This window comes from Sarcophilus harrisii, chromosome 5, assembly GCF_902635505.1.
Source record: "Sarcophilus harrisii chromosome 5, mSarHar1.11, whole genome shotgun sequence".
In the NCBI taxonomy this organism is placed as follows: domain Eukaryota; kingdom Metazoa; phylum Chordata; class Mammalia; order Dasyuromorphia; family Dasyuridae; genus Sarcophilus; species Sarcophilus harrisii.
In genome coordinates, this window is record NC_045430.1 from 93,797,718 (window position 1) to 93,823,741 (window position 26,024).

The 26,024-nt window shown below is 38.2% G+C and overlaps 2 protein-coding genes across 3 annotated transcripts in view; both read right to left on the reverse strand.

Moving 5' to 3' along the window:
* Nucleotides 1–1,153, reverse strand: part of SPATS2 (spermatogenesis associated serine rich 2) — a 161,410-nt gene extending 160,257 nt beyond the window's left edge. Inside the window, exon 1 of one of the 2 annotated variants that reach the window (XM_031937954.1) lies at nucleotides 616–1,153. The gene's annotated coding sequence lies outside the window, so the exon portion shown is untranslated. The remainder of the gene's footprint in view (nucleotides 1–615) is intronic. The other variant, XM_031937953.1, reaches the window with a different exon arrangement.
* Nucleotides 976–26,024, reverse strand: DNAJC22 (DnaJ heat shock protein family (Hsp40) member C22). Its single transcript, XM_031940189.1, is given in 9 exon segments — nucleotides 976–1,129; nucleotides 1,235–1,397; nucleotides 1,615–1,862; nucleotides 18,356–18,612; nucleotides 25,233–25,338; nucleotides 25,340–25,627; nucleotides 25,629–25,693; nucleotides 25,696–25,979; nucleotides 25,982–26,024. Coding segments are annotated over 9 exon segments (1,605 nt in total). The 5' UTR covers nucleotides 26,022–26,024.

Below are 26,024 nucleotides of genomic sequence, written 5' to 3' on the forward strand. Positions count from 1 at the left end.
TACTTCACGTCTACACCACAATCATTTTTCTTTGCTCCCCATCACTTACTGTTTCCCTCCAACCTCATTTCCCTCTCCTCTCTTTCCCTCTATTTTAAAAATTCTAACAATGTCTTCAATAGTAATGTCTTACATACCCCCAGACTCATCTCACTCATGCCCTATTATTATCTCCCATATGCACTACTGCCCAACCTCTCAACTACCTCGGGCTTTCCCAGTTCCCAAGTTCTTCCTTTCCGTCTTACCTGGCATCCTCATCCTCATCATTATTAATTCTAATAATAAATAGGCTTTCTAACCCACCAAGTTCCCCTTCTACTCCATTGTTTCTGTGCCCAGTACCCCCTTGGAAACCCCTCGGGCGGCCCCTAACCGTCTCCTGCTCCCCCCCTCCCCCGCCACCCCAGCCCGCAGGGGCCTCCCTCAGCCTTCCTGGGTCCGCATCTCCAGGTTCCCATTTTCTGACAAGCTCGGGCTACCCCCTCCTTACATCATCCCTGGCCCCCTCCCCCACCTGGATAGCTCAGCCAGCTTCTCCCCTCCGCCCCCACGGTCGCCCCCCCACCCCAACTTCCCCTACCTTCGGGCATCCCTCTACTTCTCCAGACTCACCTTAACCCTCCCCCGCGGTCGCTCTCGCTTCAGCAGCCTCCCCGCTTGGGGCTCCCAGTCTAGGACGCCCCGAGGGTCTGACAAGAGGAAAGGGGACTTTTTCTTTTTCCCCTCCTCCACCTCCTCTTCCTCAGCCGCCGGGTTATTCCCCCGCTCTCCACGTATTCGCTGCCGCCTCCCCCACTTCCCACCTCAGCAAGGCCCCGTGGGAGGTGGGGGGGGGGGGGGGAAGAGCCCGGGCGGAATCACCTCCGGGACTGAGGGGCAGGAGCTCCGGCGAATTCAACCCGACCCCCTCTGGGGGGGGAATATCTGCCCGCCCCACCCGAGAGCTTCAATCAGCGCGTGCGCCCGAAGCGCTTAGCGAGCCGGGCGCGTGCCCGCGTTGGCGCGAACCCGCGGCGCCAAGCTCGAGGCCGTTGGGAAGGCGGGGGCAGGGCGGGGGGGAGGGGTAGCGAGAGAACCGTGGGCAACAGGCTTGTCGAGATACGCGTGAGTTCGGAGGCGGCGAGCGCTGAGAGACCCTCCCCCAGCCCTACTTTACCCCCGCACCTAGCACCAGCCCTTCTAGCGCCCTTCTGGCTCCCACCCCCACCCCCCCGCAAACTGGGACCACCACCTCAGCCGAGGCGGACAGTGAGAGATTGGGGGGAAGAAGCCGAGATGGGAGGGGTCGCGCACGCGCACGCGCACGCGCACGCGCAGAATCGTCTTTGCCCGAAGAGCGGGCTGGCGCGGAGATCCGAGTTCCAGCGGCGGAAAGAGCCGACCCTTCTCCGGAGCTAGCCGAAGGCAAGAACCGCGAAGGAGAGGATGGGTTAGCCCCACCCCTATCTGTACGGCGCACGGTACTCCCCTCCTCTCCGACCCAAAGGCTTCTGTCCTTTGCTTTCTACAGCTGCGTTCTCTCTCTCTCTCTCGTCTATTTGATTCCCTACATTTTGAACTCGGAAACCCTTGAGGCCCTTCCCCGCTGGAGAGAATGTTTAGTAATCCAACCGCCCGCTAGGGGGCGCCGCCTGCGGCGTCTCACCAACCCGCCCAGTCTTGCTCTCTCCCGCTCCTGCGCTGGGACGTGCACGGCGGGGTTTCCTGCCGAGGCTGGGGGCAGCCGTAAGGCTCTCTGCTCCTTATTCATCAAGCATTTCCTTTCTGGGGGTAAGCGACGAGGGTTCACAAACGGCAGAGATGAAGCTTGCAGTCTGATGGGGGAGACAGCGTGCAGGATAATGACAAGAAAGAAGGCACTAGAATTAAGAAGGGGTGAGGAAGGTTTCCAGTAAAAGATGGGGTTTTGGTTGAGACTCAAGGGGAGATATAGTTGGTAGAGGTGCTGAGGATAGAGCATTGTCTGTTTCTTTCCTTGTGTTTCCTGGAGGATTTCCTCTTTAGACTCTATGTAAGCTTCCAGGCTGCAGGAGCTTTGCCCAGTGATGAGGAGGAAAGGAAGATGATGAAGTAATGAAATATTTCTTATATTTCCTCTTTGCCTCGCCCCTGTGCCGAGGATTCTGCTCTAAGAATCTCCGAGTCCAGAAATGTCGGTCAGGGGTGTATTAGGAGCGGGCTTTGAAGGACTGAGAGGCAAAGAGTTAAGTTTGAGGAGATAAAGCAGAAATTTCCTTCTTTCTGAAATCCCAGCATCTCCGAGCCTCAGAAGTGATCCATTTCATATAAACAGTACCTTAAAAACATCTCCCCTTGAAACCCTCTAAAACATAACGAAATGTTTGAAGACCTTAAGTGATGATGCCATTTCTGAATAGCTGTGATATTTGGAAGTTTTTTTCTGCCACTTAATCCTAGATTTCCCTCTCCTTCATTTTCTTCTGTTGCTTCTTTATCGATTAGGAAACCGAGTTATAAATTTAAGCATAGTGGCAGAACTATGTAGGAACCTGTGTTCTCTGGGATGCGCTCCAGCTTATCAATGACTTTCTTAAACATGTTGCATTCAGAATTTAAATACTCCAAATATGGTCTGACTGGAACAACATACATGGTTTGGGATCCAAAGTAAATTGAACCCCATTTAATGAAATTTAATAGGGATAATTAGGTGGGAGAAAAACCAACTAAAGAAGTAAAAAGATGAAGGAGTACAAAGCTAACCAGAGTTTAGATGATCTCAAGGTTTTAGTGAACTGCAAGGTCAGTCAATATAAGTCAAAGTATGTTTAGAGCAACCAAAATTGTTCCACTGAAAGATACAGAATCCCAGGATATGGAAGTCATATATGGGAACCCAAGTCTCTTGTGTCCTTTGCTGTCCTGAAGCCCCAGTTTGCCTCTCTGTAGCTTCTGTCTATTGTATATATAGGAATTAAAAGTCTCAGCCATGTGGAATTTATGCTTCTCAGACTTAGTGGGTGCCTAAGACCATATAAATCACCATGCCCTGATGATTACTTGCATTTCCAAATGGAGACAAAGGGTACCATCTCCAGAGAAGCTAAATACTGCTGAAATCTTATTGTATATTCTTGTTGTGTTAGGGTAAAGTAAATGAACTTTGTTCAGTGCTTTATTTCCTCCCAACATCAAATCTAAAAAAAAAGATGGTTTTAGAACTATAACTACAGTGATAACCAATAATAATCCCTCAGACTTCTAGGTCCTTCTAGAGATCTTTGCTTAATTTCCTTTTCTTGCTTTTGTTTATTTTCACTCTTAACTTTATTATGCACCACAATTCAGCTGATTCTATAACTTAAATAATGCCTGAAAACACTTGTCATACTCCTATTAGTGGCCATTACAATCTCACTAATAGTGCAATGTTCTCGATAGGAGCTACAACTTTTATATATGCCCTTGGAGAAATAACCATCCTTAAAAAATATAAAAGAGAAAAATGAAACACTTGTATGATCTTAAATCAAGATCAGAAAAATAACAAGTTCTGAATGGTATGGGTATTCAGGGAGGACTAGTACTTCTGCTGTGAGAGCCTGCCCAGTCCTTTTTAGGGCAACTAATTCACCTTTGGTGTCCACTTTTACCCAACTCTCATCTGTGGTTCTAAGAAGCTGTAATATGCAGCATGGACAGTGGCCACTTCGCAGTAAATCATCTCAACAAACGGGCTAAACCAGGCTTCAAACCAGTTGGTGAGTTAGGGCAATGTGTATGTGTTATGAGCCAGAATTCTGAACTTGAAACAAAGGATTCTTACAAGGTACTAAGTCAGTGGAATTGATAGAGACAATAGTTATAGCATGGTTCAGTATGATTGATTTAATCCTATAAGGAGATGTTATGGATCAGAAACTGAAACAAAGTACTAAGTGGAATTGAGGAGACAATGGTTAAATCTAGTTTAGCATTGATTTAATCCTACAACAAATAATGGTTTCCTGGTGGTATAATGATTGATTTGTACTCAGTGTGGAGTTATAAGCTAGAAGCCTCAGCCAGAGAGATTCAGAGACAAGCCGACAAAAGGCTGGAACACAAACCCTTGGACTCGGGATTCATCCCATTTCACAGCACCTTGGTGGCAGGTTCTCCTTCTTTTCTTCTGCACTGAGACCAAGCCTCTGAAAGGGCCCCAGAAAACTCAAGTGAAGGAGGTAAGACTTTGAAGGAAACAATTTGGACTTTTTAACACCTGGCTGCACTTGTGGTGATTACTGAACTGAAAGGAAGGCTATCTCCAGAGACCCCAAGAAAATCTCAACAGAGAACATTACATTTTAGACAGAACATTACATGTATGAATATAAGCACTTTTCCCCAGCAGATGGAGAACAATTTTTTCCAACAGCCATGAAGTGGTGTTGTGGAACACAGCGTTTGGTCAGACATTGAAGACACCAAAGTAATTGCATCCTGTACCATCACCAGTCATCTTCACTTTTGTCTTGCCACTGGACTCCCATGATTTAGGAAGAAATGGTGAGATTGACAACTTTGTGCAGCTTTGCCTCACTTAAATCTAATTCATGTTCAAGTCGGGAAATCTGTGATGTCATTGGCCCTCTTCAAAAAATGAAAGATGAACAACAATTGAAGTTCTAAAAACCAGCTCAATTTGACTTTTTCTGGTCAAGATCAAACATTTTGAGGGAGACTAATATCAATTGAAGCACATATGCATAAGAATCACTGTCACAAAATGAAGACATTCCAAAATGATTGCTATCCCAAGGAATTGAATTGCATGTAACTAGACTATCTGTCAGGTACTGTGCTAGATGCTAGAATTCAAAGTTGTAATGTTCTTTGATTCGGTTTCCTTGAGGGTCTCTGGAAGCAGCTTTCGTCACCACGAGGACAGTCAGATCCAAAAGTCTTTATTGTCTCCTTGCCTGATGCTGGGCAGCTTTCTGGAGAGCCTTTCAATCTGGCCTTAGTTTTAGTGGGGTAAGTGCAGAAGGCCAGGACAGGCACCAGGAGCCTGACTGAAGGTGAAATGAATTTTCTGTCTCCTTGACTCTGAGAGCTTCTAGTATGCTTGTCTTTTGTGGCTCTCAGTCCCTGCTTATATGCTCCACACTGAGTATAAACCATAATTATATCTCTAGGAAACCATTATTTGTTGTAAGATTAAATCAATCATACTGAACTTAGTGAGCTATTAAGCACCATGCTAAACTAGATAACCATTGTCTCATCAATTCCACTTAGTACCTTGTAAGCATCCTTGTTTCAAGTTCAGCGTTCTGGCCCATAACAAAAAGTGAAATAGTCCCTGCTTCTCAAACTTATATTTTATCAGATGTACACAGAAAAGTAAATAAAAATATAAACAAAATAAATAAATATAGGGAAATACAATGATAGAAAAGCTACTGTATGTATGAATAATGAAATTGAGACCTATGAAGGATAGATTCAAGCCAATAAGTATTTACTGATTACATATTGTGGGCCACTTGAGCAGCTAAATGGTACAGCAGATCAAGCACTAGGACTAGAAACTCTTCCTGAGTTCAAATCTCTCCTCAGATACTTACTAGCTCTGTGATCCTAAGCAAGTCACTTAATCCTATTTGCCTCAGTTTCCTCATTTGTAAAATGAGCTGGAAAAAGAAATGGAAAATCACATTCAGTATCTTTATTAAGAAAACTCCAAATGGGTGACAGAGTCAGACATAGCTAAAACAATTAAAGGAAAGGTCAATATCCTTGATCTGAAATGAGAGACTTGGTATCCATCCTCATGAACTATATTCTGAACATGGTCTGATCTTTGGGAAGCTCCAGTCTACAGGGAGATGGTATTTCAGATATGGGCTCACAAAGAAGGAATATACCTACAAAATTTCTAGTTCTAGTGCTTAATCTGCTATACCACTTAGCTGCTTAATAGGCCCACAATAGGTAATTAGTAAATGCTTATTGGCTTGAATCTATTTTTCACTGGGTCTCAATTTGGTTATTCATACAGTAGGTTTTCTATCAATGTAATTGAGTATCATTCAAAAATTTGGTGGTAGACCCAAGATATAATATGCAACAATGTAATTTCCATTATCCCCAAATACTTTGTACCAACTTAAGTATGTCTTTTAAAACAAGTCCTGCATTTTATACAAAATAATGTAAAAATTTTAAAAATTAGAATAATTTACATGTTCATTCCAATTACATAAAAAGTATGCAATCATAATCATTCAAAAAGTCAATTCATTTGTTACTTCTATTGCAGCTGTTTACACACACACACGTTTTATTGAAAAGCTAATTAAGTATAAAATTTTTAAAAAACTCTCCAAGTCTTGTTGACCAAGTTTTCTTTTCCCTTTTTTTTCTCTTTTTTTTTTGGAGGGGGGGGCGGTGAGGGGGGTTGGAGGGAAGGAGAGGTACAAAGCTCCATTACCTAGGTCAAGGTTGATTAGTATCACTTTCACCTAGTCTGCCTTAGCTTTTATTATATAGACATGCCTCATTCTGTTATGCTTCACTTTATTAGATTTCACGTGGTTTTGTGGTTTTGTTTTGTTTTACAAATTAAAGATTTTTTAGAAACCCAGGATTCATTGGTGCCATTTTTCCTAAGGAAAATGTTATATGTGTATTGACTGCTCCATGGAATGGTTTTCCCTACTGGCCTTTTTAAGAACCCAAGTGAAAGAGAGTCAGTCAATGTGGCAAATTTCACTATTGTCTCATTTTAATAAATTGCCACAACATCCTCAACTTTAAACAACTACCATCCTGATCAGTCAGTGATCAATATCAAGGCAAGATCTTCCACCAGCAAAAAGATTGTGATTTGCTGAAGGCCCAGAGAATGATTACCTTTTTTTATTAATAAAGTATTCCTTAATTAAAATGTCATACTATATATTATTTTTGTAGGTATTATTTACCTTAAATTCTAACACTTAATAGGCCATGGTGTGGTCTAAACATAACTTTTATTTGCATTGGGAAACCAAGAAATTCCTGTGACTTGCTTTATTGAGATATTCACTTTATTGCAATGATCTATATATGTAGCCTTTATGTGGATCACAACAAAATGTGGCAAGTCCTCAAAGAAATGGGAGTACCAGATCATTTTACTTGACTCCTAACGAACCCATATTCAGGCTAGAAAGCAAGACATGAAACAACTGACTAGTTTAAAAATTAGAAAAGGAGTAAGACAAGGCTATATACTGTCACCTTATTTGTTTAACTTATATGTACCGTGCATCATGCAAAATGCCAGACTGGATGAATAAAAAGCTGGAATTAAGGTTTCTGAGAGAAATACCAACCAACTCAGCTATGCAAATGATAGTACTCTGAAGCCAAAAAGTGAACAGGAATTAAGAAGATTCTTGAAAGGAATATAAAGCTGGCTTGAATTTTAATATCAAAAAAACTAAAATCTTAGCAACTGATCCCATCACTTCCTAGCAAATAGAGGGAGAAGAAATGGAAACAGAATCAGAATATTTATTCTTGGGCTCAAAGATCACTGCAGACAGAGACTGCATCCATGAAATTAAAAGATGCTTGCTCCTTGAAGGAACACTATAGCAATTCTGGACGGTATACTAAAAAGCAGAGATATACCTTGCCAACAAATGTCTGTATAGTCAAAACTATGTTTTTTCAGTACATTTGTTCAGTACATTATATACATAGCAATGTATACCTGTATAAGGAAATCTGAGTGCTGCAGAATAGATACTTGCAAACTGTGATGCCGGAGACTTGAGAGTTCCTTGGACAGGAAAGAGATCAAATAAATCAATACTAAAAGAAATTCAGGCTATTCACTGGAAAATTGAATACTGAAGTTGAAGCTTAAATCCTTTGGCCACATAATGAGAAAATGGAACTCATTGGAAAAGACCTTGATGTTGGGAAAGATTGAAGGCAAAAGGAAAAGGGGATGGCAGAGGATGATATGGATAGATAATGTCATCAAAGCAATAAACATGAACTTGGACTAATTTCAAGAGAAGTTGAGGCCTGGTGTACTATGATCCATGGGGTCATGAAGAGTTGGACATGAGTTAACAAAAGAAATGTCTGTATACAGAGCTCAAAAGACCTATGATTGCAAAGTCATTGAATATTAAGACCAAAAAATACTTAATATATCATGTATTCCAACCTCCTCTCTGTTTATTTCTGTCTCTGTGTATGTATATATGTATGTATATATATACACATGCACATGTCTCTGTATCTGCTTTTTAGAATTTACAAAGGGATACAGGTGCTGGAGATGTGTTTTGTTAATCAAAACAGAATGACCCTGTGTTCTACTTCTTGACTGCTCAAAGTCTTAATGTTGCCCCTAAAGGAATATAGTTACATTTAACTGACAAACCTAGCCTTCAGTCCTAAGAAAGGAGTGTGGGAGTAAGCATGTTGGTAAATGAACAATTGATGACATAACCACTGCCCATGATGCTACTTGGACCAGAAGTTTTACTGTAGACTAAGAGTTAAGAACCACAGAGAGTAGACACTGAGTTGATGGAATGGTTCATACTGCTGCAAACATTCTTCACTTTGCTTCTTTCTCCTTCCCATTCTATCTTGAAAGATGTACCTGTTCTGCAATCCCTTAAGAGTTTGCGTCATGTTCCTCTTTTGTTTCAAAATTAGTTTCTGAGATAAAAATGGTTAACTACTACGTTGCTGATCCATGTGCTTTATTATTCAAATTCAGCAGAAGGAAGGAGCCAGATGCCTAAAAGAGAAAATTCTCAATTATGCTATACAAATTGCTAGGGAAAATATCTTAGCTCAAGCTTGTTAAACAAAAGAGAATTATTTATTTATATATTTTAATTTCACATAACGGTCTCTCTTTTGCTAGGAGGCTGACTTCCAAGTGACAAAGTGCTGGCAGAGAGATAAACAAGGGGTGTAGAGAAATCCTTTACAGAGAGAGAAATAGGGGTGTATTAACTCTGAGAAGAGGGGATCTCTTCTCAGCGGGTAGGCAGCTATGCCAAGGAGAGTGAGGGGTTCCTTGACAAGGCATGGTCCTGCTTTGGGCTTCTGCCAGGTCCTGATAGAGAAGGAGGTAAGAGAAATAAAGAGGTGTTAACACTGAAAAGAGAATGTCTTATCATTGGGCAGGGGGTCCTTGCAGGTAGTTATGCCAAGAAGAGGTCCCTCGGCCTGACATAGACTAGCTTTTTAGGTCCTCTGCAAAGAAATGAGTTTAAAATTGCCATTTTTTTTTTAAATTTAATAGCCTTTTATTTACAGGTTATATGCATGGATAACTTTACAGCGTTAACAATTGCCAAACCTCTTGTTCCAATTTTTCACCTCTTACCCCCCACCCTCTCCCCTAGATGGCAGGATGACCAGAAGATGTTAAATACATTAAAATATAAATTAGATACATAATAAGTATACATGACCAAAACATTATTTTGCTGTATAAAAAGAATCAGACTCTGAAATATTGTACAATTAGCTTGTGAAGGAAATCAAAAATGCAGGTGGGCATAAATATAGGGATTGGGAATTCAATGTAATGGTTTTTAGTTATCTCCCAAAGTTCTTTCTCTGGGCATAGTTGGTTCAGTTCATTACTGCTCCATTGGAAATGATTTGGTTGATCTCGTTGCTGAGGATGGCCAGGTCCATCAGAACTGGTCATCATATAGTATTGTTGTTGAAGTATATAATGATCTCCTGGTCCTGCTCATTTCACTCAGCATCAGTTCGTGTAAGTCTCCCCAGGCCTTTCTGAAATCATCCTGTTGGTCATTTCTTACAGAACAGTAATTAAAATTTCTATAAAGAAATCTGAGAAGTTTCAGTCTAATGAGATTCTCTCAATGCTGGTGCTGCCCCCCGTGCCTAGAAGAGACCACTTGCTAGGAGTGGTCTTGAGCCAATTTTCAGCTCAATAGGGGTCTAGATCTCAAGCTAAATGAGACTACTTAAGTTTGAGCTTAATAGGAAGTGGTACTGGTCATCCTGCCATCTGGGGGAGGGGACGGGGGGGGGGGGGGGGGGGGAGAGGGGGAAAAATTGGAACAAGAGGTTTGGCAATTGTCAATGCTGTAAAGTTACCTATACATCTAACCTGTAAATAAAAGGCTATTAAATAAAAATAAATAAATAGGAAGTGGTCCGGGACTCAAATAGTCCCACCAAGATAACAGACTGAAATCACTTTATCTTGATTCCCTGGGGCAGGTTTCTCCCATAAGAGATTCAAGGAGAGTTTCTCAAGTGTTCCCCCCAAAGTCAGAGGACATCAGTACTATTCCTCAAGTTCCCAAGAAGGAAGAGCTTCAATGGTGATATCATTTGATCAAATTACATGTAATAGAAACTTGCTCTAGTTGGAAGAGTACATTTAAATCTTGATCACAATAACACCTGGTTCTCAGTCAAAAGAGGGCTAATTAAATTTACAAATAGAGCCCATTAAAAACGAAACCCCAGCTAAAGTTGGAAACTACATATTTGTGGCAGCCTTAAGGTGCCACCTTCAGGTCTCATCTAGAAATGCCGCTCAGTCTATGCTATTTCCATTTCTCTCCAGATCCCTTGTCAACCAAAGTTAATTATGAATAATCAAAGGAATGGCATAAAAACAATAGATTAATAATGTAACATTTATTGAATCAAATTGGGTGAAAAATAAGGAACCGGTATCCTTTATTTCAGTTGCACATTTCCATGATTCTTTAATTGGTCCACAGAACAGAAAATTTTTCATCATAGGATCGCTTTAGATATTTTTCTGGCTAATGTCCTCAGGATTGTTAATTTTCCTTATTTCTAAAGAATAATGTTAATACAATAATAGAAGGAGTTTTGGCAGAAAATTCAGAAGACCTGGCCCTAGTTCTACCACAAGCTAAGTTTATTAATTTAAGCTTAATATGGACTTCAGTTTCATCATCTGCACACTGAGGATGACCTTTCCAAGTCTAGCATTCCAAGTTTCAAAGGAAAAAGTTAAGAGAAGTTCCTTTTAAGCTTTGAAATTATCTGAAGATGAACTTTGTTTACTTATAGGAGTGTTCAATCTGTTTCATAGGACACTAGTTTTATGTGCAAGTCTTTTGAGGGGATAGTATAACAGTGGTAAAGATTCCATTTCAGGACAGGCAAGAGGGCCAGTATCAGGAGAGAGAAAGAATCAGCTGGGGAATGGCTGAACAAGTTATGGTATATAAATATAATGGAATATTATTATTCTATAAGACATGATGAACAGGATGATTTCAGAGAGGCCTGAAGAGACTTACATGAACTGATGTTAAATAAAGTGAGCAGTATCAAGAGAACATTGTATACAATAACAACATAATTATGTGATGATCAACTATGATAGGCTTTGCTTTTCTCAACAATGATAATTCCAATAGAATTGAGGTGGAAAATGATATCTGCATCAAGAAACAGAACTATGGAGACTGAATGGAGATTGAAGCATTCTTATTTTCACCTTTATTTTTTTGTTTGCTTTTTATTTCTTATAGTTTATATCAAACTAAATGTTTATTGATTGACTAAAGTTGTAAATACAATCACTTAACACAGATCTTGCAGTTAGGAAAATCTCTAACATTCAGAGTGAGCTTTGATTCTCCCCTACTTTTAATTTTATGCATTTAAGGCAAAAATCAAGGTAAAAGAATGAGAAGCAAAGTGTTTTATTAATACCTTTTACATAGGGAGGGGGAAACTGTGGTAAACGTAGGTTACAACCAGCAACTTCATTCTGCCTGCTCATCTACTATAACGCATCTCTTCTTGACCTTTTGACATGTGCCCTTATATCAGAGATCTTTTCCAGTCTAATTTCTTCAATGTTGTATGTGACTGGGAATACCTTACCACACAGCTGCTGCTCCTTCTTATCTCTTGTAGTCTTCACTACTAAGTCCACCCTCTCTCACAAACCATGTGTGCTTCTTTAAAAAATTCCTAAAAATGACTCAAATCTGATTTCTGGATCAGAAAGAACCCAGATTTCTCTCTTGGCTAAGAAGGAATATTTGTCCCTCAACTACAAATTTCAATATGCTAATTGGTTCTCATATTTAGCACTTTTATTACTTTATCACAATGTAGCAAGAAACAGGCTCCACAGTAGGTGATCAAAACTAGGAAGGGCAACTCTGAATATGCTCCATAGAATGCACGGAACAGCCCTTGCTGTATGTAAAGAAAACAATCAACATTTAAAAATATAAGACTGAGGGATAGTGCTAGGAAGAAGAAGAGAGTGACCTAGAATATTCAGTAGAATAACTGAACCTGCCCAAGCTCTCAGCCCCATGAAATGTTTCCCAATATTCCTTTATTATTGTTATTATTATAACTTTTTATTGACAGAACATATACAACATTATCCATTGTACACACTTCTGTTCTGACTTTTCCCTTCCCTCCACCCCCGCCCCTAGATGGCAGGCAGTCTTATACATGTTAAATATGTTATAGTAAATCCTAGATACAATATATGTGTACAGAACACACATACAGTTTTCTTGTTGCACAAGAACAGTGGTTCTCAAACTTTTGTTCAGTATCTTTATCCTATTAAAAATTATCGAGGATCTCTCCAAAGCATTTTTGTTTATCTCGGTTTTATTTATAAACATTTACCATATTGGAAATAAAAACTATTTTTAAATTTGTAGACCCTCTAAAAGGGTTTCAGAGATCTCCAGGATTCTCTAGACCACACTTTGAGAACCACTGCACAAGAAGAATTGAATTCAGAAGGTAAAAATAATCTGGGAAGAAGAATAAAAAAATGCAAACAGTTCACACTCATTTCCTAGTGTTCCTTCTCTGGGTGTAGCTGCTTCTGTCCATCATTGATCAATTGGAACTGAATTAGATCTTCTCTTTGTTGAAGAAATCCACTTCCATCAGAATACATCCTCATATAGTATTGTTGTTGAAGTATATAATGATTTGCTAATTTCACTCAGCATCAGTTCATGTAAGTCTCTCCAAGCCTCTCTGTATTTATTCATTCTGCTGGTAATTTCTTACAGAGCAATAATATTCCATAACATTCATATACCACAACCATTTTCCCATATTACCCAACCATTTTCCAATTGATGGGCATCCATTCATTTTCCAGTTTCTAGCCGCTACAAAAAGGGCTGCCACAAACATTTTGGCACATACAGCTATTTCCTTTTCCCTTCTTTAGTGTCTCTTTGGGATATAAGCCCAGTAGTAGCACTGCTGGATCAAAGGGTATGCACAGTTTGATAACTTTTGGGGCATAATTCCAGATTGCTCTCCAAATGTTTGGATTTGTTCACAACTCCACCAACAATGCATCAGTGTCCCAGTTTTCCCGCATCCCCTCCAACATTTATCATTATTTTTTCCTGTCATCTTAGCCAATCTGACAGGTGTACAGTAGTATCTCAGAGTTGCCTTAATTTGCATTTCTCTGATCAATAGTGATTTGGAACCACCCTTTCATATGGGTAGAAATAGTTTCAATTTCATCATCTGAAAATTATCTGTTCACGTCCTGTTAGGATTCTAAGTCAGTGGAATTGAGGAGACATTGGTTAAATCTAGTTTAGCCTTGATTTAATCCTACAACAAATAATGGTTTCCTAATGATATAATGATTGGTGTATACTCGGTGTAGAATATATAAGGAGGAGCTCTCAGGGCCAGAGAGGACAAACCCATTAGAAGATCTAGGAGCCTCAGCCAGGATTCAATCGAGGAGATTCAGAAGCCAGAGAAGGCAGTTGGGCAGAACTAAGGAAGACAAGAGAAGTGGTGGCAGCCTGTCCTGTGGAGAACACTGAAACCAAGATCCAGAAGGTCTCCAGAAAACTAGCTGAGCCCCAAGTGAAGGAGATAAGACTTTGAAGGAGACAATAAAGGATTTAGATTTTAATCCCTGGCTGCACTTGTGATTACTGAACTGAAACTAAAGCTGCCTCCAGAAACCCCAAGAAACCTGCTCCCAGAGAATATTACATTTTAGAGAAGAATATTACAATATCCTTTGACCATTTATCATTTGGAGAATGTTGATTTCTTATAAATTAGAGTCAATTCTCTACATATTTTGGAAATGAGGCCTTTATCAAAATCTTTAACTGTAAAAATGTTTTCCCAGTTTGTTGCTTCCCCCTAACAAGATTAGAAAATCTTGTTTGCATTAGTTTTGTTTGTACAAAGGCTTTTTAATTTGATATAATCAAAATTTTCTATTTTGTGATAAATAATGATCTCTAGTTCTTATTTGGTCACAAATTCCTTTCTCCTTCACAAGTTGAGAGGTAAACTATCCTATGTTCCGCTAATTTATTTATAATCTCGTTCTTTATGCCTAAATCATGGACCCATTTTAATCTTATCTTGGTGTGCGGTGTTAAGTGTGGGTCTATGCCTAATTTCTGCCATACTACTTTCCAGTTTTCCCAGCAGTTTTTGTCAAATAATGAATTCTTATCCCAAAAGTTGGCATATTTGGGTTTGTCAAACACTAGATTGCTATTTTTATCCTGTGAGCCTAACCTATTCCACCTGTCAACTAATCTATTTCTTAGCCAATACCAAATGGCTTCGGTGACTGCTGCTTTATAATATAGTTTTAGATCTGATACAGCTAGGCCACCTTCATTTGATTTTTTTTTCATTAATTCCCTTGAAATTTTTTTTAAAATTTTAATAGCTTTTTATTTACAAGTTATATGCATGGATAATTTTACAGCATTGACAATTGCCAAACCTTTTCTTCCAATTTTTCCCCTCCTTCCCTCCACTCCCTCCCTTGAAATTCTTGATCTTTTGTTCTTCCATATGAATTTTGTTGTTATTTTTTCTAGGTCATTAAAATAGTTTCTTGGGAGTCTGATTGGTATAGCACTAAATAAACAGATTAGTTTAGGGAGTATTGTCATCTTTATTATATTTGCTGGGCCTATCCAAGAGCACTTAATCCTATATTCCTTTAAATAAAAATTTAAGAAGCATTTTCTCTTTCTACCTACTCTATCCACATACATACCCACTGGAAAAAAAGAAAAAGCATCACATCTCTGTCAGGAGGTGGATAGCATGCTTCATCATCCATCCTGTAATCATAGTTAATCCTTATGTTGATGATCAGAGATCTTTAGTATTTCAAAATTGTTCCTCTTTTTATTATGTTAGGATATAAATCATTCTCCTTGTTCTAACTTCACTTTGAGTTAATTCTTTCAAGTCTTTCTGGGTTTTTTCAAAGCCATCCTTGTATCATTTCTTAAGGCATTATAGTTTTCCAATATATTCATTTATAATATAATTTATTCTCCCATTCCCCAATTAATGGACACATCCTTAGTTTCAAATTCTTTACCACCACAAAAAGAAATTTTATATATATATATATGTGTGTGTGTGTGTGTGGTTGTGTGTATGTGTGTGTGGTTGTGTCTTTTTCCTCTTTCTTCCATCTTTTTGGAATACAGCTTTAGCAGTGTTAATGCTGGGTCAAAGGGTATTCACAGTTTAGTGACTTTTGGAACATTGTTTTGGGACTCTGCTTTTCAGAATAGCTGGCTCCATCAATAGTATATGAATGTCTTTATTTTCAGCAGCCCACTCAACTTTTGCCATTTTAAAAAAATTTATCAATTTTCCAATCTGGTAGATATGATATAGAGTCTTAGAGTTGCTTTAATTTTCACTTCTTTAACATGATTTAGAAATTTTCATATCAGAAAACTTGCTGCAGAGAATTTCCCCCATTTGAGTGTTTCTCTTAATATTAGCTGCTTTGGTTTTGTTTCTGCAAAAACTTTTTAGTGCTATGCAAACACAATTGTCCATTTATCTTAAATAGACCCCTCTATCTCTTGTTTAATCATGAATTCATAGTTCCTAAAGTTAATTTCTTCTTTGTTCCTCTAATTTATTTACAATGTGACCTTTCATTTCTAGTCATGTGTACAATATTCCTGTGGAATCCACTATTTCCTGCTTTAAAAAATCCTAACCCTCTTTTCTTTTTTTTTTTTTTTTTATTATAGCTTTTTATTTATAAGATATATGCATAGGTAATTTTTCAGCATTGACAGTTGCAAATCCTTTTGTTCCAATTTTTTCTCTCCTTCCCTCCACCCCTTCCCCCAGATGGCAGGTTGACCAATACATGTTAAATATGTTAAAGTATAAGTTAAATACAATATATGTATACATGTCCAAACAGTTATTTTGCTGTATACAAAGAGTCGGACTTTGAAATAGTGTACAATTAGCCTGTGAAGGAAATCAAAAATGCAGGTGGACAAAAATAGAGGGATTGGGAATTCTATGTAGTGGTTCATAGTCATCTCCCAGAGTTCTTTCCCTGGGTGTAGCTGGTTCAGTTCATTACTGCTCTATTGGAACTGATTTGGTTCATCTCATTGTTGAAGAGAGCCACGTCCATCAGAATTGATTATCATATAGTATTGTTGTTGAAGTATATAATGATCTTTTGGTCCTGCTCATTTCACTCAGCATCAGTTCATGTAAGTCTCTCCAGGCCTTTCTGAAATCATTCTACTGGATCAAATGGTATGCACAGTTTGATAGCTTTTTGAGCATAGTTCCAAATTGCTCTCTACAATGGCTCTACCCCTCTTTCAAACTAATCTCTTTTCTCCCAGGATACAGCCAACATCCTTAGAGTTATCCATTCTTGAAACCCTGACATTTCCCCAGTTCTTCAGTTTCTCTGTCTCCCCATCAAATTAGTTGCTAAATAGAATCAAGCCTATTAGAATGGGCCATTACACCATATATAAAGATATCTATAATAAATATATAAGGTTTAATATTGACTTAGAAAATCAAATATTAGCATTATCTATGTTCTAGTGTTTATCATTTTGTTAAATATTTCCCAATTATGTTTTAATCCCATGTTTGACAGCTTTGTTCCACATATCTCACAAAACGATATTCCTAAAGGATGGGTCCAATTCTGCTCAAAAAATTCCAGTAGCTCCATATTTTTAGTCATGTTTGCGTATTTTCAACCTCATTTGGGGTTTTCTTGGCAAGGAAACTGAAGTGGTTTATCTTTCTTTCTCCAGCTCATTTTATAAATGAGAAAATTGAGGCAAACAGAGGTAAATGATTTGCTCAGGGTCACACAGATAGTATCTGAGGCCAGATTTGAATTTAGGGAGAGTTCCAGTTCACCACCTAACTGCCCTGGCTCCATATTATCCCTTAGATCTAATTCAAATGTCTCTTGTTTGACACTTCAAGCTCTCATTACCTAACTCCAGTCTACTTTTCTAAGTTAATGACTCATTACTCCCCATCATTTACTCTATAATCAAATTAGTCTGCTTTATGTTTCTTACAAACAACAATTTCACATTTTTGTGCTTTTCAAAGGCTTCTCCTTCATACCTAGAATTCTTCCGTCTTCAACTCTGCCTTTTGGATCCCTAGCTTCCTTCAAAATTCATCTCAAGAGCCTAAGCTTACATGAGGGCTTTCCTAATCCCCCAAGCTGCTATTGGTTCCCTTCCAACAAATATTACTATTGGTATACTATGTATTTCTTTCCATATGTAAGTGTAGTTTACCATAATAGAATGTAAGCTTCTTATAAGCACTACTGCTTCATTTTTATCTTTGTATCCCTAGCCTCTAATATATTGCCTGACACATATTAAAACACAAACCCCTGCTGATTGGTTGATCAATAGTGCTGCTTACTGGATGAAATATAGAAATAATGAGATTACTAAAGCTTTCCCTAATCCTCCCAAACAGATGTGATTTCTGCCTCCTAATTCCTTTGGCATTTCTCTCAGGGTACCTTCTTGTTTTGTATCATATTTATTTGCATACTTGTTTAAAAAAAAACTTGTGTTTTTATTTTTATATTTTATTTTTATATCTGAAAATGTCTGATACAGTGTCTTGCATAAAACAAACACTCAATAATAGACACCTAGAGTTTATCTTTCTAAACTACTATCTCCAATATATGTCAAGGAGAGACTAGACACTCAACAAATGTTAATAGATATCTTGAATTTATCTTTTCAAAACTATTATCTCCAGTATATATTAAGGGGAGACCAAAATAGATGACACACATCATGAAAAGTCAGTTATTTTTTGTTCCATAGCATTCCTTTGCCCCATAATCATTTAAGGTTTAAAAACAATCAAGGAAACAAAACCCACAAAATTTAAAACTTTATCATAAATCCATATAGCCTAATGCAATAAAGTCTTTTTATCCCCAACAGCAGCAACTTCATGCTACCAACCCTTCCCTTGATTCTGTTGGGAGAAATATAGTGAACAAATTTACAGAGATAGTTTTCCAGGAAGAGTCCATGGCAAAGGAAGGCTTCTTAATATCTCATTGCCTTTTTTTTTTCCAACTTCTCTTGAGTCTCTGTACTTCCTAGACTTACTGAAGATTTCATAAGCAGCCTGGATCTCTAAGCAATATCTTTGAGCTTCCTCTACTTCGTGTCTGTTGTGATCTGGGTGCCAAATCTTCACTAATTCCTGGTAACTCTGATTGATTTCATCAAATGTTGCCCCATCACTAAGGCCCAACACCTCAGGAAAAAAAAAAGAAATTGACAAATTACAATCATGTGATTGACAGTGATTATTGCCACTTCATAAATGGCAGTCCATTTTATATCATGTTTTCCCAACTATATTTTTGTGGACAATAGGTGTTAGGGCAAGGTGTCAGACACCACAGTTGATGGCTAATTCCTTGTCTTTTATTAAACAAATATTTGTTTACCTGGGTTCTCTTAATGAAGTTTGCTAGTATATTCCATGATCTCAAAGTTGTCATTAATTAATTATAACATTTCCTGATTGCCTATTATATTTTTTGGTGCTTCATCCAAATTACTAGAATGTAATCACTGAATTAATTAACTAGCTAGCTATACACACATGCATACTCATAGAATCATATAATTAAAAGTTTATTTTTACCTCATCACTCCAAAAACATTAAAAACACACAAAAAAAAGGTTTTCCCATTATAAGTACTCGATAAATACAAGTACTTACTGAATATTCACTGAATGAGAGCTGAGTGAATCACTTTCATTGAGGGGAAATCTCTAAAAACTTCATGGGGGAGGCAGCATTTAAGTTGGACCTTAAAGAATGAGTAAACCATCAACACATAGAAATTGGCAAGAAAGTTATTCCAGGAATTGGAAACAGTGTTAGCAGAGAAGAAAATGTAGTTCTTTTTTGCTGAAGCATAGTCTATAGGAGGACTAGTTCATAGGCAGTTTGGAGATAGGAGGTAGAAGGCCTTCCATGCTGGGCTAAGAAGTCTATAATTTATTCCATAAACAATGGAGAGCCATTGGAAATTTTTGGGCAATGGAATAATAACATTTATATAACATTTACTCTGTACCAGATGCCATACTAAGCACTTTACAATTAATATCTCATTTAATCCACAACAATCCTGAAAGGTAGATGCTATTATTCTCATTTTATAGATGAGGAAACTAAGGCAAACAGGGTTAAGTGACTTGCCTGATGTCACACAATGTCTGAGGCTGAATTTGAACTCGGGTCTTCCTGACTCCAGTCCAGCTTTCCACTGTGCCACCTAGGCTTTGTACTACCAGGCATATAATTAACAACAATTTGTGAAACAAAAGTGAAACCAAGGAAATTACTGAGGAGATAAATTATTGCAAAAATGATATGGGGTGGGAGGAGGGTAGAAGGTCACATGAGTTCATGTAGTGAGATGGAGGGATGGATACTTTGTGCTCTCTATTGGTACTGACTGTGTCCTGAGATTTGGAGGAAGCATGTTAAATGGAACTCCTATGAGAATTTTCCAGATACATGGGCTAGAGTAGAACAAGATGAAGAAATAAGGATAAGTAGAAATCTCATCATTTAAGGGAGAACTGACATCAGTCAATAGATCCATTTTAGTCTTAAGTCTTTAAGCCTTAACTTACCTCCCATTTGGAGATAGTCATAAGGATAACCTGGGTCAAGGGAATTTACCACCTAAGCCTATGCTAAGGAACTTCTAAGTCATGCCAGAAGAAATCATGCAACCAGATCAGATGGAAATGCTACAAATTTATGGTATTCAATCTCAACTGAATTCTTACCAGTGCACAATAATCTTTTAATTCTTTTTTGATCGATGCTACCATGAGTCCCACAGTAGTTTTTCTAAACTTTGTTCTCTTTTTTCAAGCCAACCTCACTATTCTCTCAGCAAATAAGCTCTCTGCTTACTTTATTGAGGAAAGCAAGGTCTTCTACTGAGTATTCCCTTATCTACCCCTATTTACCCTTACACCCCCCTCTATATCTTCATTTGTCTTGCTTCACTTCACTATTTTTTTTTGGCCAAAGTTAACTCTTCTACTTGTGTTCTTGAATACATCAACTTCAGGATCATTCATTGATCCTTTTATCTCTCATCTCCAGTCTCTTATTTGCTAGCTCCTTTCCCATTGCCTACTAACATGATCTAGTTTCTCCATCCTTAAAAAACAAAAACAAAAAAACAAAAAACACAACTCTTTAAATAGAATTAGAGGAGGAATAGCAAAGTGGTTAGGTGGAGGGGATTAGTATCAGATGTCATTGTTTAGTCTAAAATCTAAAAAACTGACATAAATTTGTGACTCCAAATACAATTTCTCAATGAATCAAAGAATATAAAGTTTTTCAGAAGAATAACTGCAAATCTGACATGAAAACACTCTAAATGTTTTCTAAACACCTGGGAAGGTGTCCCTCCCTTACACCCATTCAGCTAGGGAGCCCATGCATGACCCCATAAGCAAATCTATGACTAGTCAATCTATGTCAACCCCATAAGCAAATCTATGACTAGTACTTCTGTCAATCTATGTCAACCCCATAAGCAAATCTATGACTAGTACTTCTCTATCTTCTTAAATTTGGCTTTTTGAAATTTCAGGTTAAAAAAGCCATCGGATGTACAGTGCTGAAGTTCAGGTAGGAGCCAGCCCTGAGAAGCAACTTTGACCTAGCCTTGCAATGATTGACCCAGCAGTTGAAGTACTGTGTCTTGCAAGCTAGGGGAGAAACTTATTCATTAACCATGCCACTTTTAGAGTGATGTGTTTAGTAGCTACTTTAAGTCTGAATCCATTCTCCCCAGAGACCAAGAGGAAGGGAGAATAAGCCATCAATTTGGAGGAAGTTTCTGTTTTTTTTTTTTATCTTGTTAGCAAATATCCCTTTGTAAAAAAAAAAAAAAAAAACAATTGTTGTTAATTGCTTAATGGGTAACTAATCACTAGTGTCAATGATATTGAGAAAATATTAATTAGTTCTGAGTAATTGATTTTGAAGGGAATACATCAGAATGGTGATGCCAAACAATAAGAACAGAAGATTGCCTCTTAGAGGTATCCCAAAAACCATGACCGGGATTGTAGCCAGATGAAATCTAGGAACCTGTCCTATTAATTAATGTGTAAGGTGTAAGAGTAAGTTCAGAGTCTTGCCACAAACACACAATGACTACAATGTTGTAAATGAAGAGATCAATGAAAATTGAAGGAAAAAAAAATGAGATTCCAGAAAGATATTAAAACATATCTCTTCCCTTAATACAGACAGAAAACCACCAGGACAGAACATTATATACAATGTTACTTTTTATCTCTATATTACATCTTTAACTTTTTTATTTATCACAAGAGATAATTCAATCTCGAGGGATGGATGAGAAATGAAAAAAACATTTTTAAAAGCAAAAGGCATCAATAAATTTTTTTAAAAAAGAAATAAGTGAAACATACATATTAAACACACAAAAATCCTCAATGGATCTTTTCATCATCTTGAGCTACTGCTATAATTCTTTCATTGACAAACTTCTTGAGTCATCTATAGCAATAATCACTCACTGCCTTATCTACCATTTACTTCTCAGCTCTTTGAAATGTAGCTAAATCACTCTAATGATACTGTTTTCTCAAAGATTACCAAATGACCTCTTAACTATTAAATCTCAGTGCTCATCTTCAATCTCTCTATAACTTTTGACACTACTGTCAATCACCTCCTCCCTTGATTTCCATGACACCATCTTTCGAGGTTCTCTTTCTTAGTCTTTACTTTGGATTCCATCCCTCCCCCAACCCTCCCTTGCTCATTCCTTAAACATATCTCTATCCCCCAGTGCTCTTTGGAATCTGGCGTTCATCTGTCTTTCTACATCATTTCAAACTATTTCCCATCAGGTACCTCATGTCCCAATCAAACTGGACCACTAGTTACTCCTATATCTTCCATCATGATTTAAGCTATAGCCTAAAGACAGAATCTCAGTCCTATACATGAGGTTCAAGCTTAGAAGAATCTCACAAATCACTCTTTAAAAAAACCCTACCAACTTTTCCCCACTACCTAGGACTTCCTTTGGGAACATCAAAAAACAGCTCATGACCAGGTTTTTACAGAAAAGGTCAAGGACCTTTCAGGTCATTTACAAGCACTTTGGCAGATTTTATTTAAGACAGCTGAAAACATAAAGACTTAAAAGGACTTGTACTGACTCCATAAACTGTCAAGACAACTCTCTTTTATACAATGAGCTTCTGCTCTTCTCAGTGACATATATAATTCTGAATTCATGCTCTTATTTTAAACTTGAGGTCCTTTATTACAGCCACCAATGGGCTAGTAAGAATTTGGTAGCAAGAAAGTCCAATAATCTGTTCCCTGAAGAGGATCCCTTTACTTCTTGGGATGTATATGATCCTCTAAACTTGTAGTTCTAACCTGGTGTTAAAGTTAGGGAAAAGTACTGGTGATCACTAAAGAGCTGACTCTTTTCCTGTGACCTATAGTCCACATAGTTCATAGTATTAGAGAAGGGTAATTAGAATTAGAAATGGGTAATTCTATATTGTGGTTCTGAACCTTGCTATTTCTCTTCCCATTTTACTCTGATTTGGTTCTAGAACAACTTCCCATGGCTCAGGTACTCATAAAACTCCTCCTCTTTTCAGGAATCAAGGACCAAGAATTATTTAACTGGTTCATGAATGTCTTTGGTGATTGCATTAGGTCTATGATTCCTCCTTTCCTGAAACAACATGGTCTTCTAAAGAAACTATTTTCCTTAAAGATGCAGAGGCGTCCAAAAAACTGGAATGTGTATGTGTGTGTGTATGTAAACTTTCTCTTCTAAATTTATTTATACCTTTCTAACTTTCCTTTGCTAAAGTGCAAAGATTAGCTCAGGTGCTCAATTCACATGTCTGGACTGTATATAGAATCAAGAAAACCCGAGTTCAAATCTCTATTCAAACATTTATAGGATGTATGATCCTGGACAAATTACTCACAATCTCTGCTTTCAATAATTGTAAGAATTTTTGAAAGATAATATATGAAATGCTTTGCAAATCTTAAAGTTCTACATAAGATGTTTTATCAGGAAGATATCATTAAAGCCAAAAATAAAATCTCGAATCTGATGATGTTAAGGAGGATGTTCATCCCTCATATAAGGAAATATGTTTAATATGAGAATATCCTATCTTTTAATTCTTTTTGAATCCCTAGTATTTAGCATAGCACCTGGCATATCTCACATGCTTCATAAATGTTTATTGATGTATTGGTTAAACTTTTAATGCCTCCATCAGCCAACTCTTAGTCACAGGCTGACATCCTGACATCCCCTGAAAGATGACTATTCCAGCTTCAAAGTCCTCTGTGGATATACATTTCTAAAACTATAGTTCACAAACTCCTACTAATGCCTCTACATTTAAAAGTCACTCAGAAGATATAATTAGCTCAAAGCAAATGCATTCTCTAAATAAAACAGTAAAAGCAGTGGCTACAAAACACTTTCCCTCTCTCCCCATAAACCTGAGGCACATTCTACCACAAATGTGTCTCAATGGACAAGATCTGCACACACATGGTATGTACCAGTAGAGAGGTAAACAGGTAAGAAACACAGGGAGCCAAGGCAACTCACACTTCTGGCTGGCACTGCAAGTTCCTGGTATCTTTTCTCCTCTATTGTTTTCTAGGAAGGTCACCCTTCTAGGCTTCCAGGGTCAGCCCCTCTCCACAGTCTAACCTGACCCTCCAACTAGATTGTTGGGGCCTGCTTTCTGCTATATGCAGCATTTCCTCCTGGGTAAACTGCACTATTATAAGATGTTATTGTCTATGAATAAGGAAAGGAGAAAGAATCCCCCTCTCTCCATCCCCCATTCTAAAAGAGATACAAAGGAAAGAGTAGGAAAATGCTTCCTTTTTAAGAGCTATAATTTTCTTTCATAGCTAACTCTCTCTTCTCTACTGACAAAACTGAGTTTCTCAAACCTTGCTCTTGCTCATGTTTTTAAGGCCATCAGAGGGCTGGCTAATTCTTCAGCCAACTAACAGCAGTCCTATAATGCTATCAAATGGATTGTAGAACTTTATTCTTCATAAAGGAACACTTCTTTATACTGGCCTATCAAGTCAGAAAACTTTCACAAGATTCAAATGGGCTAATTCTACTTTTATACTTGTGATAGTATGTAAATATAATCAGGGTGTAAACTCCTGTTTTGTGCCCTTTACAACTATTCAAAGTCCAAAGGGGAAAAACCTTAAACCTTAACTTCTTATTATATTTGTTACCTGACTAGTTCATTCTGCAACTTCATTAAATGGACAGAAATATTTAATTGATCACCTTTCCCCCCTTATTGAGCTCAACTAGATTCCTCCTTGGGCATACCTTCTGTGATTTGTTCATAATGGCTCTATGCCATTTCAGGAATGCATCCTTTCCTCATCTTAGCTTCTCAGAAACTTTGACATTCTTCAAGAGTTAACTCAGATGCAATTTCATTTATGAAGTTTTCTGAATCACCTTGCAAGTTATTAGTGATCTTTTCCTTCTTAAACTAATTTTTTTCTCCCTATCTCTATACATGTTTTATTTCCTCAATAAATTAATTCTAGAGAGCTAATGCCATTGCATTTTTGTAGTGCTATGCACATAGTACATACTTAATAAATATTTGTTGAATTGGTTTTGGGGGATGTGAATGCAACACTGCCACATAAGAATCATCATTTCCAAAAAGACAATAACTAACCCAAATCTTTGCCTTGAAGCAGAATTAAAAAAAAAACAAAACTAAAACCAAACTCAAGAGAATCTTACTTGGTAAGCTAGCTGCTGTTTCTCATCCTGAAAGCTTCTGATAAAATCAAACAACTTCTCCTGGAAGGAGGTGCTGCCAAAAACAGGATATCCCCCCAAGAGCCAGGCTGAAGATAGGGAAGAAGGTAAACCAATACAAGAAGGAGCCAAGGGTCTCTGTTACACACTGGAGAGTTGCAGTTATGTTGCAGAAGATGCTGTAAGCTACGGGACCCATGAAAGCCAGGTAAGCAAATCCTAGGTAAGTCTCTGGGTGAGTGAGAGTCTCTGCACCCATATGGGCCTTGTAGTGACGATCTCTCTGTGCTATAATGCTGGCAGCCAGCCTAATGAGTAGAATGGCTATGGGGCGGCCATAGAAAAGAGGAGAGGTCAGAAATGCTGCCCTTAAAGTACTTAAAGTCAGAAGTCTGGTTGCCCACAGTGGCTACTAACAATACCCCTAAAACAACAGATAATGTGAAAGACCCACAATATAGGAACTTGTCATGAAGGAGAGGCCAATCAGGGCCACAAAGCCAAAATAGATGCCCACCAGGATCTGGGCAATAAAGCGCAATGGGTTTAGACTGGGTATCAAGTCTTCATGGTTCTTTTGCCCTAGGGGTTGGTTGGCTTGTGCCACAAAGCTGGGGAGCTTCCAGAATTCCAAGAGCCAACCCAACCTACCACCTCCCAAAGTAAGCATTCACAACAAGGCATGGCCATCACGACCCAAGTATAGATAATGGAATCCAATGGGACCCCTGTTGCCCAAAGAGCATAGGTTACCAATAGCCTTTTGGTCATTTG